General features: G+C 33.0%; 1 protein-coding gene and 1 pseudogene across 5 annotated transcripts in view; one reads left to right on the forward strand and one right to left on the reverse strand.

The window, feature by feature from the left end:
• The window catches only part of RELCH (RAB11 binding and LisH domain, coiled-coil and HEAT repeat containing), a 141,768-nt gene that overhangs the window by 90,552 nt on the left and 32,137 nt on the right, over window positions 1-19,079 (reverse strand). For all 5 annotated transcript variants that reach the window (XM_077135314.1, XM_077135313.1, XM_077135312.1 and 2 more), the window contains exons 3-8: window positions 10,585-10,656; window positions 10,416-10,471; window positions 10,203-10,316; window positions 1,765-1,968; window positions 1,568-1,659; window positions 585-875 (exon numbers count right to left, since the gene is read on the reverse strand). In XM_077135314.1, the coding sequence (XP_076991429.1) occupies window positions 585-875; window positions 1,568-1,659; window positions 1,765-1,968; window positions 10,203-10,316; window positions 10,416-10,471; window positions 10,585-10,656 (829 nt within the window). The remainder of the gene's footprint in view (window positions 1-584; window positions 876-1,567; window positions 1,660-1,764; window positions 1,969-10,202; window positions 10,317-10,415; window positions 10,472-10,584; window positions 10,657-19,079) is intronic.
• Window positions 5,960-7,770, forward strand: LOC143661992 (matrin-3 pseudogene; annotated as a pseudogene).

Below are 19,079 nucleotides of genomic sequence, written 5' to 3' on the forward strand. Positions count from 1 at the left end.
CAAAGCTTGAGGCTTGTTTGCTAATTTACCTTTCTCCTCTCATACTGTCTCAGTGGTGGGTACCATATTTCACTTAAATGCCCAGCTAGAAATTTCAAGTCAGCATTGATCCTTCCCTTTCTTTTAACCCTAAATCCAAATAATCATTTACCTTCTAAATATTCTGTGAATCTATCTACGTCTTTGCATTTCCACTGTTAATGCTATAATATGACAGGCCTCAGTCATTTCCTACTTGGATTCTTTCAATAGACATGCTATTAGTCTCCCTTTCCCCAGTCTTGCTACCCTCCAATCACCTCTACCCCTAAGACTTTTTCTAAAATTTCATATTAAATGAAGAATACAGAAGAGGTAAAAAGCACTGAGTTTATGGAACATAGAAACATACCTGTTACTTATGGATTTAAGTACTTAGCTAAGGTAGAACCTAACTAGATGAACATTTATTCCTCTTTGATGTAATTTAATGTAGTAACTATGTTGTGACATGTACTTTTGCTATGTATAAAGTTCATAGTAAATGGAAAAAACACACTAATATAATTTGCAAAAGCAGTCTAAAACATGGGATACATACTAACCTATTAGGTTTATCAAAATGGACTATGGTTTTACTTGATGGAGAAGATGGCATTCCTTCCCCTTCTCTCCTGGGGAAGGAATTTGGAGAATTCTCTTTAGGAATAGTGGAATCAATTTCATCTGAAGTTGAAAGATGAATATCCTTGCTTTTTCCCTTGTCTGAACTATTTACAACTGAATTCTGTCCACTGTCTTCAGAGTCTTTGTGGGGAGACTGATCCAAAGAAGGCTGAAGAGAGTCACAAACTACTGGGATGGCAAAGTGTTCATTTTTGATGAAGCTGATTTCACTGTGAAAAGAAAGAAATTACCAAAAAACCCCAGCATTTTAAAATATTTTGGTAGAAGCATAAATCTCATAATGGTTTTAATGCTTTAAAAGTGTAACACATTAATAACAGTATTTTGGCAAATTATTAATCTCTTTGCAACATATATTGCTGTTTCATGTACCTAAAAGTGTAGCTATAAACTCTCAACAATGAAACAAAAATGGCCTTATGAATCCTGTTCTGAATTAGTACTAACTACTTGCTGATCATAAGATCCTAACTAACATATAAGAAAAAAATCAAATTCTAGCACTTTTCTTTGTTTGTAAAATGGGAACAATTCCTTCCAATCCACAGAATTATTATAAGTATTAAATGAGAAAATAAATGGGAAACAAGTACAACACTGATGTTAAAGAGTTATTTTATTGATAATGATATAACTCAGGGAGAGTCAAAAGTATTTTATTTCTTAGTTCCACTGACATAATCCATTGTAAGACCTCCATCAATTGACTTAACTTTTTTAGGGGAAAAAAACCCATACTATATATTAAACATATAAGTCAATTATAATAAGACTTTCACTTTCAGAAATATTAATATATAAAAAAACTGTCTTACAACTGAAATGCTGTCTTATATGATTACCCTGCTAATTTCTTTAAAAGTTTTAAGAAGTTCTTTAGAAATGATAGTCAAGTACTTGCCTCTCAAGTCCTCTGATTTGCTCCATTAAAGACCATTTCTCACTATTCAATAAACTAATTTTATCTTCTAGTTTTTGTACTAGCAAGGAGTTCTAAAATCAAAATGGGAGAAAAACAGAAACTCAAGATCTTACAGTATGCTTTTTTATAGTTTAAGGAAACTTTGTGGACTTGATTAGTGAGTTGATATTTCTCACCTCTTTAGGCTGAGGAGTTTCAAGTGTTGGAAGAAGGTTGCCTGAAATGGGTGTAAGAGCCTCTAATTCATCTTCTTCCATTCCACTGGCCACATCCACAAGGTCTTTCCCAGTTACTTGATGATTACCAAAATCTCGGTAGAGTTGCAGTAAGTCTGGAGGTTTTGGAATGTTTAATCCTACATCATCCCATAGTTCAAAATCCTAAAATATAAAAAATAAAAATATACAAAAACCTATGACTTTTTTAGTGGTCTATAATATAAAAATAATATAAAAATATAATCTATAATATAAAAATAACATTAAAAAATCAACTTTATCCTTTCATTCATTTCATTCCTTTTTGCTAATATCTTGAAAACCAAACATAATCATAATTCTGTTGTAATGCCAAAGTATGCACGCTGGTTCGAAAGTATTTTTGTACCGCGGAAAAGCCAGGCCCTTTAATTCTGATTCAATATTGTAAGGTAGAAACCTTTGATTAGATTGTTTCCATGGAGACTGGCCCACTCAAATGTTGGGTGCAGCCTTTTGATTAGATTACTCCATGGAGATATGGCACACCCATTTATGGGTATGGCCTTTTGAATAGATGGAAATGTGACTCTGTTCATTCAAGGTGGGTCTTGATTAGTTTACTAGAGTCCTTTAAAAGGTGAAACATTTTAGAGAAACCTCAGATGCAAACACTTAGTGAACAAGTTGCTTCAGAACTGAAAGAGACACAAATGTTTGAAGACACCTGGAGTGCCAACAAAGAGCAGATACCTAGACATGGACTTCTGGAGATGCAGAGCCTAGCAGGTGTCACCATAAGACTTCCCAAGAGATGCCAGGCATGCCAGAACCCATAGTTATGTCCTGGAGGTTCTAAGTAAAGGCACCTTTACTTAGAAAGGAAATCCCTGGCATCAGAAACTGGAAGCAACAGAATTGGGACCAAGGACCAGCAGATGCTAGCCATATGCCTTCCCATGTGACAGACATCTGCCTTTCTTGAGTCAAGGTATCTTTCTCTGGATGCCTTAGTTTGGACATTTTTATGGCCTTAAAACTGTAAACTTACAATTTAATCAATTCCTTTTTAAAAAATTATTCAATTTCTGGTATCTTTTATTCTGGCAGCATTTAACAAACTAATATAGTATGTATATGTTCCAAGTGTGTAAATGTCATTCTTAACCTTATGTAACATCCTCCACTATTCAAAATTCTTGTAAGTTGCAGGTCCACCTAAGTTTCTGGACATTCTAGGTAAATAAATAGGTTTAACTCTTAGATAGGAAGATGTTGCACATACAGTCTTTTTTTTTTAATATCTTGGAAATGTAAATTCTTAATTCTAAAGCTTGTAAAACAAGATGTGTTTGCACTGTCATAAAACATATCTAGATTAGAAAAGTTTTACTTCATAAATTATACATATTATTTATAGGTTATAAATGAACTCAGTGAGGGTATATTTTTTCTTTCATTATTGTTCCAACTTATATATAATTAGTATAATCTTTAGTGGTTAAGAAAGCAATTTATTCAGCTTGCCTTCCTGCTATACCTGTTTGATTTTAAACTGTATTATTAAGAATGCTTCTTAGAAAGAAAAAAAAAGAATGCTTCTGGCAATTTTCAGAATCCAAATAAGTGCTCTTTGATCTGTTGTGTATGTAACATTCTCTTGAACTGAATCTAATACAATTTTTTTATTAAAGTACAAAAAGGTGTGCCACCTTAAGAATTCTAAGGATGAAGATATTTACAAGAGCTTTATGAAGTTTCAGAGTAACCAAACACATGTAACTACACTTTCCTACCTTTCTACCTTCCTCTAATCAAGGTAGATTAGATTACTAAATTATTATTAACTCCCTTTAAGAGACTATGCATGTTCATTAGAATATTCTCAAATGTACTACTCTCAATTCTTTGAATGATGGGAAGTTATTGTTGTAGATTAAATAATTAAATAGGCATTAAAAGTGGGGACATTGGAGAAAATCAGACTTTAAGTAGAAAATTCATATCTTTCCCCACTTACTGTTTCAAGATGATTTGAGGCTTAAACTATAAAGGGAGCATATTATCTACCTCTTAGGGTTTATGTAAAGATCAAATAAAATAATGTATGTAAAGGGCTTAACACAGTGCTTGACACATAATAAAAGCTAAACAAATAATAGCTTTTTAAAAAATTACCAAATGAGAATTATGCATATTATTCAAATTCTCATTTTCTAGTCATTATTCACTTATTATTTATTAGATATCTATCCTGTGCTTAGTTAGCCCCAGGAGTAAAATATTGTCACTATTCAGGAGCTTTCATAGTTAAGAACAGGGACTCAAAGAAATAGGTGAAATCTAAAGTATCTTTGGTACCATAAGTGATGTACTATCAAGAATTCAGAGAAATAAATCAATTTCTGTGTTGGGGTGGGGGAACAGATTTAATTTTATCATCTTGCTACATAAGTTTTGAGTACCATCTGTTTTTAACTTTTTCCTGTTTTTCTGTCTTCTTTATAGCATATCAATATTTTTCATATTCTCAACATTTTTCCTATTCATTGTTTAGTTGATAATTTACAAAACATGTTTCCCTTAAAATATATCACTAGTATAGCTTAGTACATATTTGCTTTAGTTTAATATTAGTTTAGTGACTTATACACATAAAATTTAAATAAAACCATTAAACTAGATTTACTAGATATTTAAGTTACATTTAACTTTTGATGAAATATATTACAATAACTGAGAGAGCAAGTGAACAGCAAGCTCTCTTAGAGAACTTCTATTTCTACTAAACAATCCAAGGAATACTTTATGGACCAATGGAATAATACTGGCTGAAAATAATGGCTTCCCTCCCAATTTCTACATAATAAATCTGTGGTATTTACTTTTCTAAGGTTCAAGATTCAACCTGATCACTAACTCTATGAAGTCAAAAAATTCCAAAGTTGGGTGATGATATGTTCAAACAAGATACCACTTCTTGTTTAGAAGATTTTATTCAAAAAATAATGGGGTTCGGGGAGACACACAAATTAAAACCTCACTCATTTAAGATTCTCTCTTAGTTACTGTTATCTACTTATCTATTATCTAAAATTATTATAGTGCTATAATAATTTTATTATTAAAAGATTTTTGAGAAGCATTTTGGATGTACAAGTATACAAGTATATATTAATCTGTACCAGCAAAAAATATTTTATAGTCAAAAAGACACATTTTATGAAAACACACAAATATAACTGAATTATATAGTTACCGAGGAGTTGTAAAAAGTTACTTGAAGAAAATTAAAAGTTTTAAGTAGAAAGCTACAGAGAAAGAAGAAAAGAAATCTATAAGCCAATAGAATATGAAACAGGATGATACCAGACACAGCAAAGGAAACATATAAAAATTAAGAGTCACCCCCAGAAAACCTCTTTTGTTGCTCAGATGGCTCTCTAAGCCAACTCTGCAGGCAAACTCACTGCCCTCCCCACTAAGTAGGACATGACTCCCAGGGGTGTAAATCTCCCTGGCAACATGGGACATGGGGATGAGCTGGGACCTGGCATCATAGTATTAAGAAAGCCTTCTTGATCAAAAAGGTGGAAGAGAGAAATGAGACAAAATAAAGTTTCAGTGGCTGAGATATTTCAAACAGAGTTGAGGGGTTATCCTGGAGGTTATTCTTATGCAATATATAGATATCCCTTTTTAGTTTATGGTATATTTGAGTGGCTAGTGGGAAGTACCTGAGACTGTTGAACTGTATTCAGTAGATTTGATCCTTTAAGATGATTGTGTAACTATATAGCTTTTACAATGTGACTGTGTGATTGTGAAAACCTTGTGGCTAATGCTCCCTATATCTAGGGTATAGACAGATGAGTAAAAAAATAAGGACAAAAAATAAAGAAATTAATAATGGGAAGGGTGGATAAAGGGTAAAAAAAAATGGGTATATTGTAATATTAGTGGTCAATGAGAGGGAGGGGTAAGGGGAATGGGATGTATGGGCTTTTTCTTTTGCCTTTTTATTTCATTTTCTGGAGTGATGCAAATGTCCTAAAATCATCATGGTGCTGAATATACATGATGATATTTTGAGCCAACTGTATTCTTTGGATGGATTGTATGGTGCATGAAGATATGTGAATAAAAATATTTTTTTAAAAAAGAAGGAGAGTGGCGGCGCAACCAGCCGCCTCAGGCGGCCGAGGAGTGGAGTCAACGTATCAATGGAGCAAGTCACAGTCGTCGATGCCAGCTTCTTCTTGAAATCTGCCCAGAATGGAATCCTGACAATGATACAGGACACACAATGGGAGATCCATTCATGTTGCAGCAGTCTACAAACTCAGCACCAGGAATTCTGGGGCCTCCACCTCCCTCATTTCATCTTGGGGGACCAGCAGTTGGACCAAGAGGAAATCTGGGTGCTGGAAATGGAAACCTGCAAGGACCAAGACACCTGCAAAAAGGCAGAGTGGAAACTAGCAGAGTTGTACACATCATGGATTTTCAACGAGGGAAAAACCTGAGGTACCAACTGTTACAGCTGGTGGAACCATTTAGAGTTATTTCAAATCATCTGATTTTAAATAAGATTAATGAGGCATTTATTGAAATGGCAACCACAGAAGATGCTCAGGCTGCAGTTGATTATTATACAACCACACCAGCGTTAGTATTTGGCAAGCCAGTGAGAGTTCATTTGTTCCAGAAGTATAAAAGAATAAAGAAACCTGAAGGGAAGCCAGATCAGAAGTTTGATCAAAAGCAGGAGCTTGGACGTGTGATACATCTCAGCAATTTACCCCATTCTGGCTATTCTGACAGTGCTGTCCTCAAACTTGCCGAGCCCTATGGGAAAATAAAGAATTATATACTGATGAGGATGAAAAGTCAGGCCTTTATTGAGATGGAGACCAGAGAAGATGCAATGGCAATGGTTGATCATTGTTTGAAAAAGGCCCTTTGGTTTCAGGGGAGATGTGTGAAGGTTGATTTGTCTGAGAAATATAAAAAACTGGTACTGAGGATTCCCAAAAGATGCATTGACTTACTGAAAAAAGATAAATCTCGAAAAAGATCTTACTCTCCAGATGGCAAAAAATCTCCAAGTGATAAAAAATCCAAAACTGATGGTTCCCAGAAGACTGAAAGTACAGGTGAAGGTAAAGAACAAGAGGAGAAGTCAGGTGAAGATGGAGAAAAAGACATAAAAGATGACCAGACAGAACAGGAACCTAACATGTTTCTTGAATCTGAAGACGAGCTACTTGTAGATGAAGAAGAAGCCGCAGCACTGTTAGAAAGTGGGAGTTCTGTGGGAGATGAGACCGATCTTGCCAATTTAGGTGATGTGGCTTCTGATGGGAAAAAGAAGTCTTCAGACAAAGCTGTGAAAAAAGATGCAAATGCAAGTTCTTCAGCTGCAGCGAAGACAAAGTTTAAAAAGGTGGACAAGATGGAGGAACTTGACTAAGAAAACGAAGCAGCGTTGGAAAATGGAATTAAAAATGAGGAAAATACAGAACCGGGAGCAGAATCTGCTGAGAGTGCTGATGATCCCAACAAAGATACAAGTAAGAATGCAAATGGCCAAAGTGATGAAAACAAGGAGGACTATACAATTCCAGATGAGTATAGAATTGGACCATATCAGCCCAATGTTCCCGTTGGTATAGACTATGTGATACCTAAAACAGGTTTTTACTGTAAGCTGTGTTCACTCTTTTATACAAATGAAGAAGTTACAAAGAATACTCATTGCAGCAGCCTTCCTCATTATCAGAAATTGAAGAAATTTCTGAATAAATTGGCAGAAGAACGCAGGCAGAAGAAGGAAGCTTAAGATGTTCAAGAAGCTTAATGATTTCAAAAGAAAATAATGGTTCTTTGTTTTTAATGTTAACCTTTTTTAAATACAGCACCGATAGAAGAAATATTGTACTCTTTTGTTTTAGTGGAAACAATAATAGATGTCTGTTCATGTGTTTAAGTGTTATAGCAAAAATGCATATACTGTTAAGTTAACGAAGAATAGTTTTTGTTTTATCAGAATGGCAATAGACAGAAGTACTTTGTAGACAGCGACTCCGTAAGCTACTTAAGATAACTTGCACGGCTAAGAAAAAGACGTAGAAACAGAGAAATTAAATTCAGTAGTTCCAGGTTTCAAAGAAATGTCAAGAACTTTGGATTCCATTCAATAAAGAACAAAACCAATTGTATTTTTATTATTACTTTCATCTGAAACATTCCACATTTTAATCTGAGCCTTGCAGACTTTTAATTTGGAATTTGAAGCTTTTTAGTTGCATTTCCTTTTGGGAGAACTTCGTTAATATGAGATTGGCAATTAAGATGCAGGTGCAGTTTTCTTTTAATGTCATGCTGTTGTTTAGATAATAAGAAATATTAAGTAATTGGCTTTAGATTTTGTAATATTTTTCCTAATTTCCTGCTAGATTTCGTATTCTAGTAGTCAATGTATTTTCAGTGAAATGTAAAAACTATTCCCGTTCTCTTTGACCAGTATTAATTTCTTGAGATCTTATTGCTTGTCACTTGAATCCTGTAGTTGTCATACATCTCTGGTATAAGCAATATTTGAGTTTTGAAGTGTGTAGACCATCTCTTCATATTTCAAGATGTAATTTTACATTTCTGCATTTTAAAAAGTTTGGCCATGATTCTAGACGCACGCTTCTAATACATGTACCTGCACATGTGACCTTTGTGGAAAGAAATTTGCATGTATAATCTGTGTTTACTTGTAACTTTCTGCTTATATTCTGCTTATATCTATGGATTCAAGTTACTGACGTGAATACGAATAAAGAAACCTAGGCCATGTTCAGAATGATAACCAAAAAAAAAAAAAAGAAGGAGTTATAATAGAAAAAACAGGATTTAACAAATGAATATGAATCCTGAATCATTATACTGATACTTCTTTTCAGTCTCCAGTGTCTTGGAGTAACTAGAAGGAAAAACCTAAAATTGTGCAACTGCAACCTATACCAAACTCTGAAATCTACTCTATAGATTTCAACATACTTTGAACATACTGTTACAACATACTTCGAAATTTATTGCTTTTTTGTATCTATTATATTTCACAATAAAAAATGTTTTTTTTTAAAAGATAAAGTGATAGTTCATAAATTCTTTATGTCAAGACTTACCGTTCATCTTCCACAAGCCCTTTTCTCCCACTCACCTCCTAGAATGTCAAAAGTCAGGCACTCCAGGAAGATACTGAGAATCCTTGCCTTTAGAGTATGAGCAGCCAAAGAGAAAAGACCTAAAGATACTGACATAGGGGAGTCTACAAGGAAACAGTCTAGTTGGATCTACATAAAGAGAAGTCCACGATACATGAACTCTACCAGTGTGTTTAGGGCCTCCTTTATTGCTTTAATGTTCCATGTTAATTATAAGCAAACAGCTAATGATCTACAAATAAGAATAGGGAGTCACGTTGAATGGTAGATATCAATCAATAAATGTACAAATAAATAAACATCTGACGATGAATTTGAAGACTCACTCAGTACATAGAAGGCGAAAATGGCAGAGAAAGGTTTAGAAAATTAAAATGGCAATGTAGAAGGTTTAAGTTTATTAAATATAGATTCTAGAAAGAGCGAACAGAAAAGGAAAGAAAATCATTAAAAAAATAATTCAAAAGAATCTTCCAGAATTGAATGAAGATAAATTTTAGATTAAAATGTGTGAGTGCTCAGAAAAACACAATGGAAATAAGAACTATAACAAGGCATATTATTGGAAAATTCAGATGGCAATCATAGAAGAGCACAAAAGCCTCTAGATTTGGAAAAAACAAACACAAATATGTACAGATAGGATCAAGAATCAGAAAGGCTTCTTCTAAGCTCTCCACAATCAGGAATCCACTGAAAAATATGCTCCATTAAAATGGAGAATGAAGCAAGAGTGACTGCAGTATAGAGATCAGGAGATCCAACTCAAAAAAGCAGGGAAAGGAAGTCTAAGGATAATGTTAAAGAGTGTTCCCAGGATGAGACAGTGTGTCAAATAAAGTAACACTAGGTCAGACTGGAGGTCAGAGGGGTCCAGAAGAGGTTTTTTTCAAGATGAAAATGACAGAATATTTAATATGACTGAATTTAATGAATAGATCTGCTAGCGAAATTCAGGGCTAAAATAGTGGTAAGTACTTAGAAAACAAAATAAAACAAATGAAAAGAGAATATTATTACTATTTTCAAGAAAAAAGTTCTATAAGAAAGAAAATAGTATACTCAGTCATAATAATGAAAACACTGGCTACTACTCTAAGCAAAATTAGATAAAAGAGAAACTAGAGTAAAGAGAAAGTAAATTATAAATTAAATAAGAAATAAATCATTGTTTAAAAAAAAAACAAGATAACTTGATACCTGATCATCATTTTCATCTGAAAAGGTTATTGATGTAAGCTTGTAGTTATTCTTCAATAAAAATTCATTGACTAAGAAGTTTAGAGCTCTCTTTTCAAGAGGTTTGATTGGCTCCTGGATGCAAAATAAAAGAAAGGTACAATATCATAAGTTTTTCTCCTTCAGTACTTGAGCCACTATTTTATGTGAAGTTAAGATCTGTCATTCACCCACCTGAATTTCAGGACTTGATTTGTAATTTTTCCGTTCCTGTAATGGAACTTCATTTTCTGGGAGAAGAAAATATAAATAAGATTTTACTATTTTACATTTGATAATATCTCAGCTACTTCTACATTGTCAAAGAAGATAAAGTCTCAAAAAAAAGTTTTATGTACACCACCTGCAGCCTTTGTCAGGTTGGCTCGGAGGGCCTGAATGGTCTCCTTGGCTTTCCGTAGTTCAAACTCCAGGACTGGACAGGGATTTGGAATATACACACACCAAGAAAAGGGAAACAAAAATAAAAAAATAAAAAGCAAGGATGGGTATGAAAAAAAAATACAATTTGTATTGAAAACAGAAAGCATGCAATCTTTATGAAACTTGTGAACGCATGCAGCAGAGTTGATTTGCAAGCAAACTGGTGAATGTTTTCCATAATATTAATAGAGTTCAGGGGACTGTGATTAATTGTTCTAGCTGTCTGACAAGAAATAGCTCTATTTAAAAATCAAATCTATGGCATACGTTTATTTAGGTAAATAAAAATATTATTAATCTGAGTACTTCTTTCTGCTTCACCCAATCTAGGGAAGAATATACAATGAGATGTTTTCAAGTGACATAACTTTGGAGGAAAAGATAAAAATTAGATGATGCTCAAGCAAACACATTAAAAAAATCTTAGAATTAAAAAAAACATTATTTTAACTGCTTTATTTAGAATAATGCTATAATCGATATATACAGATTCTTCATAAAGAAATATAGTTTCAATACTTAATGAATTTTGGATGCCTTTACATTTTTCTAGAAACAAAAGCATATTATGTATGTTAAATACATACCTTTAAAAAAAAGAACCAATGCTTTTATTTTAGGTGTCACTTAGATCCAAAAGATAGAAATAGTTACCCTTTTAATTTTTAATTAAGATAAATCTAACACAAATGATTGTGTTCATTTCTAACTGTGTAGTTATGTAAGGTTACTAAGTAAAGTTAAGTAAAATTTGAAAGGCTTTAATAATTCTTCACATAAGTTTTTTTCATTTTAAGAGGTACTAATGAAACTCAAAGTTTTCATCTATTAGTATATAGTCTGATTATAGGATAAACATGAGTACTGGGGAAACATTAATAAACTTTTAAAAATGTTTAACCATGGGAATTTTCCTTAAAATGTTATCAATATTGTGCAAATGCAAGTAAAAAAAAGTCATTTCAGTTAAATAAAACTCTGGGAAAATTATGTGATCTTTGTTACAACTGGGGATTAATCAATTATAGTAAATAATTCTGCATAAAAATCAGGATACTTAAGGTTTTAGCCTAATGATAAAATCTTTTCTTGAACAGAAAAAAAAAAGATGTTAAAATGAGGTGTTATCAGAAATAACAAAGCTTTAAAAATATATGGAAAATTTAGGATTCACTCAGTTTGCATTTTTTCATTAAAAACTTAAATGTAACTGAATCACATCTAGTAATGAAGGCACTTATTTTGATGCACAGAATTTAACTGCAGCAACATGGAAGCACAACTTAAAATCAGATGACATTGTACAATACTATTTCTTAGTCAGCAGTGCTGATCTGCAAACATTTCTGTGCAACAAAGCTAAAACATTTTCCCTGCAACTCACACTTCTGTAAATTCTTGTTTGTTTTCAAAGTAAGACTGCATACATTCAGTTTGTAACGCTGAAGTACAGAATGGGTTTACAGAGCATGTTGGTTTTTTTTTTTTACTTCAAAACTGTAGGTAAATGATTTTCACTTAAGAATACTTAACTACACTCTAAGTAAAATGATTATACATACTTATGTTTTTCAATTTCACTTAAAAATTTGCTAAGACATATATTACAGAACAATTGCAGATCAGAAATGCTCTCTGCGCCAGAATGATAGAAATATGAAAAAGAATGAATGGAAGAAAAAAAACTGGTTAAAACACAAACCGGAAAAACTCAAATTCAGTTGGTGAAAGTTTAGGTGAACAAAGCAAAACACTTAGTAACTAAGGCACAGAAAGCCAGAAAAGCCATGTCAGACGGCAAAAATTTCTATTTTAATGCAAATCTAGAAATACATTGCCAAAGGTCATTAAAAGTTATCAATGCTTTGAAAAGATAGCGTCTATCAAAATTAATTCACTCTGCTGCATGTTTCTTCTTACATAATATAGATTTTAAAAGACAAAGGCATATCTTTGAAGTTCTAGGACATCTTTATAAAGGCACAGTGAAGTCAAATAATTGCAGTTATGTGACAGTTTCACAAGACAGATTCTGAACAGCAGTACTATATTTACACATATTTGAATGTCTCTTTTTATTAAAAACATTTTATTAAAGCTCAAAATTAGTTATCCTGTAAAATGATACATTACACTGAACAACCGCCAAGTATTTTTCAAATATTTATAGTTCTTTCTAAAAATGTTTGAGGATTTATGAATTTTTTAAAAATACCACAGGAACCAATCCCCAACATCTTCACTCCACTCACCCAACTAAACTAAACTAAATGCAATTCTACTGGAACTAAGATAATAACCACAAAGATGCAGGTGTATACTAATATTATACATTACAATCTTACCCCAAATAATAAATGATTAAGCAACTTCAGTTTAAGCAACTTCAGATTGGTTGAATATTATCCAACCTGGATTAGATAATACTGATATTTCTATCAGAGACACTTGAGTGCTTAAAGATTGTGCTCTGATGAATTACTTCAGAGATGGTACAACTAAGTAGAGACACCAAAGGTAAACAGTTAAAATTCAAAGAAGAAATAAAGTAATATATCAATTTAATTCTTTACTACCACAATTCAATTTATCCACAATATTATCTTGAGATACTTTCCAGTTTTATTTTCACTTTGGCATGAAACTCAAAAAGTTATTTTGGTAAGATCTTTTCCATAAAATTTATCTGAGTCCAGCATTTTTTCACTCCCATTATCATTCACCATTGAAGAGTCTGAATCAATAGGTCTGTGTCAAGGACTTTGCCATCCCAAAGTAGTAACGAAACAATCTTCTTCCAAGTCAAAATTTTCTGGATATTTCTATGAATATCTCATATGGTGATTTGACTTCATAAGAAAACATGATTTCCCATCTTATATACTTATTTAGTATCCCAGGGACAGTTCTCTAGTGAAAGGAAAATTCTTTCAATTCTCTTAAAAATATGAGTTAACATAAAAATTGCTACCAAAATAATAATTTTTAAAACTCCTCAGATATTACCATTCTCACCTACTGGCTTTAAAGAATTCTCCCTGCCTATTACAAATTTTAGAAATGTGCAGTACTGATAGATATGACTTAGTAGAGAGTGATAAATAATCAAAGTATGATGCAATCTCCATTGTGTGTGGAGATTTCTTTTTCTATATTCATCTTAGTGGGGAAAAAAGCATCCTCTTTCCCATAGCCATAAAAAATTCCCTGCCATTATCATTCCTTCTACTCAATCTTTTCTACAGACCCCTCTATCATTTATCCTCAAAGGTGGTATTTCTCAGGGTGTCATCCTTGGCTCATATCTCTTTACCCTATATACTCGACATACCCTTTACTCTACATACTTCCCTAGCATGGTATCCAATCCTGAAATTTTATCTATCAGAAGTATGATGAAAATGCAGAAATCTTTAGACTCCTCTCCCATGATAAAGACCTACCATATTATCTCCTGAACATGCCCACTGAATGCTGAATAAGTTTTGAATTTGATGTTAACTAAATGAACTTCATATTCTTCTAAACTCTGCTCCTTCTCCTCCTCCTGTAGTCTTTCTCCATTAATGGAACTACTAACCACTAACAGGAAACCTGGAAGTTATTCTTCCCTTATCCTTTACTTTTACCCTCATCAATTATGTTGAAATTTTATAGTCCAATCCTTTAATAATTCTCCAAATAACCAGTCATCTCAATTGCCTACAGTTGCCATAGCACAGATCTTTATGATTCCTCATAAATTAGAACAACCAACCACTGTATCAAAAACCCTGAAAAGTCTTGTAGGAAACCATGATTTTCCAAATTTATCTGATAATGAAATACCCTTTTCTTGTGTTCACTTTCGTTTTTCCCCCTATGAAATTAACATTGTAATGAAATATACTTTAGGAAATGTTGATCTAAAGTAAAGACACAAGTAACAACAACAAAAATTAATGAATCCATAATTACTTTTATTTTTAGCTTATAAACGATAATCCACCAAAATGATATATATTTTTCCTCTCCGAGCCTATTTTAATTTCATAGTAAAAATGAAGAAAATCTATCTTCAAAATGCTAACTACCCTCTTCATAGTCTTGCTGTAGCTTCTAACCTTTTTAAAATACAAAACCATAAAATAGGATTTAGATAAGGTCCAAGATAAAAACAAAAGGGTAGTGCTAATAGAAAGGAACAGATAAATACGTACTAGGGTAAATAAGTAATAAGAAGAGAAATAGGTTTATTTAATCCCAGTAAAGCTGGATATATATGCTTCCAGGCCCATATCTAAGAACTGAGAGCTACTGATACTGCTTCTCACACAGGGAGCAGAGGCAGATTACCTCACAAGCAAAAATCTGAATGCCATTTTTAAATCTATATTAGATTACATAAACTTTAATAAAGGCTCCATGTAACTATTTCGTCAATTGTTGTTCTCAGGACAGTATAATACCTAGAATATGGAATAAGCACTCAACATGGAATAAGCACTCAACAAATATTTGCTGAATGAGTGTTCCAACTCTTGACGCCATTTGCAATAAATCTGAAACACTACTGATCTTACCAGTATTCAGCAACGTCTTTTCCTACACATTAGAAAGCATCATTTTTGCGATTCTCTAGATTCCAAAACAAAGTTAAGGAGTGAACTACAGAAGTAACATGGTCACAGATGGAGATATGAGAGCAAATAAAGCCAGGGACTCTGATATAAAAGATGGTCCAGGTGAACCTAAGACAGGGCTATAGGTGGTTCTAATGAGACCCCCATCTTCTTGTATAATTGAACCTTTTTTGAATTACAAATATCACCTTTAATCTTATCTCAGGAATAAAAAAGTACAACAAAGACCCATTTAAAAATATTTTTAAGACATAAAAATATTTGTTTTTACAGAGATGTCCTACTGTTTATTACTACCCAAAGTAAATTACACTTTGTCTGGTTTCTAATTAAACATTTTTTTTAAGTAAGGAGTTATTACATGCACATGCATTTAAAGGTCTAGTGTCCATACCTAGTAAGAGCATCACTCGTACAACATCAATACCAAAAGACCTCTGATTCATCAGCTTGCTATCTTTTCTTCCTAAAAAACACCAGACAACCATAATATATGTATATATGATGGAACTGACTAATGTTAATAGGTGTTTTCTGGCATAAGTGAAGTTTAAAATTATTACATTGGTAAAGTTTAAAAATAACTAAGATAGTAAGGAGAAATTTTTTTAAAAATGGAAAATCATGTATTAGTGTAAGAAAATACATCATAAGGAAGAATGTTCCCAAAAAGATTAATTAAAAATAGCTGACACAAAGACTGAAAAATGGTCAGAAGTTCCTTCTTTGTTGCCCTTTCCCTTTCATTCCTGATTTCCTATCTGACCAACAGGCTCTGGTCAAGTCTTGTCTAATCAACAGCAATCCTTTTCTAACTGGTTCCCTGTTGCTCCATACCCTCCCATGAATTCATTATTCACACTGTTGCCAAAAATATGTTTCTAAAATATAAATCTTACCACATGACTCTCTCACTTTAAAAATTTTGATGGTTCCTAAATACCTACAAAATATCTAAATAAGCATTTATTCAATATGATAGCAGTCTATCTTTCCAGATTAATATCTAACTATTTGTCTACTCGATATTTGCTACAAACTTTATCCCCCAAACATGCCAGGACCTTTTACAGCTCTGTGACTTTAGCCTATGTGATTTCTACCAATTGGACTAACTCTTTCGTCTTCTCTACAAATAAAAATTCCTGTTCATCATCCATCAAGGAATAGTTCACATTTGTCCTTCTCCCTGATGCTACTCTACTCAAAATTAACAAGCTCCTTATTACAGTTCCCAAGGCACTGCATGGGAACCTGTTTCAGTTCAAATTCCTTAAGGGTAGAAAACTTACCTATTTCATATTTTTTACCTAGTGCCCAACGTGTAACTAAGACAGCAGATTCTCAAACTCCCTAAATTAAATTAAAAATGGTAATCCCAATATTTAGAATATAGATGTTCCTAGTTACCTTTAAGAAAACTTGAACATTTAAGCAGTACATTCCTATCATTGACCAGTAGGCTCTGGTCATGTCTTGCCTAAACAATAGGAATCCTTCTGTATCACTAGTTTTATTTAAAAACATATAGAAAGTTCTTTACTAAAAAAAAAAAAAAAAAAAAAATCAGCTAGATTAAGCTCATTTTGGTTTGGTGTTTGCTACTAAAATCATGTTTATATAAAAATTTATACCTCTTATGAAAAACAAACTCAAAAATGGAAAATATTTAAAATGAAAAACTTTAAAAATTTTACTGATTTTAAAGGAAAATGGCTATGTTGAAATAGTCTTGTATGGGAAAGAGAGGATCCTGTTAACCACATGAAAATATAGATGGGTCAAAGCTATAGCCTGGTACTAAAAGATACTTATAGGCTCTGGAATAAAAACATATATCTGCTCTTTTCCACATGGAGGCTATTGGGAAAAATTTCTCAAACTTAATGAGCTTCAATATTCTAACCTACAAAATAAAGATTGTTAACAGGATTGTGGTAGTTAGATTCAGTTGTCAACTTGGCCAGGTGAGCATGCCTACGTCTATTGCTGTGTACATGAGTCAATGGCATGTGAACCTCATCTGTTGCTGATTACATCTGCAACAGGCTAGGAGGTGTGCCTGCTGCAATGAATGATGTTTGATTTAATTGGCTGGTGCTTAAATGAGAGAGCTTAACATAGCACAGCCCAAGCAGCTCAGTATACCTCATCTCAGCACTTGCAGCTCGGTCCAGGTCTTTGGGATGCAGAAAGGAATCACCCTGGTGAAAGTTGTTGGAACCCAGAGGCCTGGAGAGAAGACCAGCAGAGACCGCTCCGTGCTTTCCCACGTAAGAAAGAACCTCAGTTGAAAGTTAGCTGCCTTTCTTCTGAAGAACTATACGTCAACTAAATAAATCCCCTTTTACTGAAAGCCAATCTGTCTCTGGTGTGTTGCGTTCCAGAATCTAGCAAACTAGAACAAGGATTGAGTAAAATACTATGCATATAAAGCACCCAGCAGACGGCCTGGCTGAGAGCAGGCACTCAATAAATATTTGTTCCTTTGGAAATTCCTTCCTCTTGAAGGAAAATCTGTACAGAAATTAAAAAAAAAAAAAAAAAAGCCTGATTTTTAAACTTAAGAGACAAATGATAAGAATGACCCTGAAAACAAACATAATGTCTGACAACAATAGCTGATTAAAGGTTAAAGACCTTATACTTGCCTAGTGGAACAATGGACTCATTATCTATCATATTCCTACCCTCTTTCTACCCAAGACTGGCATAGGAAAATAAAAAGAGTCTTTTGTTCTTTCTTAGATGTCTCTATAGTCTTAATGAGGCTTATATGTGATCAATAACAGGTGACGGTACAAGAAATTTAAGTTGTTCTCTTGGAATAAGATATATTTTTCTTCCCTTTTACAGTGAAGATAAAAGATAACATATATGAGCATACTATAGTACTTAAAAATTGCTTTACCTGTCTAAATGTATAGACGTATTTTTCTGTGATTAAAAACAGAAGGTTAAAAACATATATTTATATTCTTAAAGTCTGTGGGTTACCCAAGTTCACTACTCTCCATTTTTCTCTTCCTGTTTTTACATTTAGCTCATTAGTCTATTGTCTATCAAAAAGTTTAGATCAGGTACAGAGTGTCAATATTTTTACTTTGAGGTTCTGATAAAAAGATAGGATGGAGAATGAAAATGTTATATAAACAGTGAAATTTAGATGAAAGAACTTCTATTTTCTTCTTTTCTATCTATATTGCTAAGAATAATTTTAAGCAATTAATGACTAAATATTTAAGCTAAATATTTTGCTTTTCATCAATAATGTTTCACCTAACTAGAAGTACTCAAATACCTCAATAACAAAAATAATGATGAACTTTCTGAATTTGACTAAATCTAAAATGGAAATTTTCAAATGGATATTAAGGGAGAGAAAATAGCTATTTGGCCAATTTCTGGATAGGAGTTATTCTTAAATATATAACTTGTACAATAATACAAATTAATATACAAAACGACAACGTCCATCTGTTTCATGTGGCATTCCCCCTGTTTAAGGAATGCTCACCAATCTGGTAGAGTGCAAAAAACCTGTCTGTCTGCTTTCCTAATCTCTCTCATAGTCAAAATCTTATGAAAGCTAACTCCTACAAGAATAACTTCAGTGGGAGGGAGCCAAAGACTTGAGGAACAAGAAAGGTATGAGACATTTGTCAAGGCTCCTGCACTGGGGAATTCCAGAATTGAGACCCAGCAGAGTTTACCAGTGCTTATCTGGTTTAGGCAATGCAAATGGGGTATGATTTGGTTCTCTGGAGTCCCTACAGATCCAGTGATGATGTGT

The sequence above is a fragment of the Tamandua tetradactyla genome, chromosome 18 (genome assembly GCF_023851605.1).
Source record: "Tamandua tetradactyla isolate mTamTet1 chromosome 18, mTamTet1.pri, whole genome shotgun sequence".
In the NCBI taxonomy this organism is placed as follows: Eukaryota; Metazoa; Chordata; class Mammalia; order Pilosa; family Myrmecophagidae; genus Tamandua; species Tamandua tetradactyla.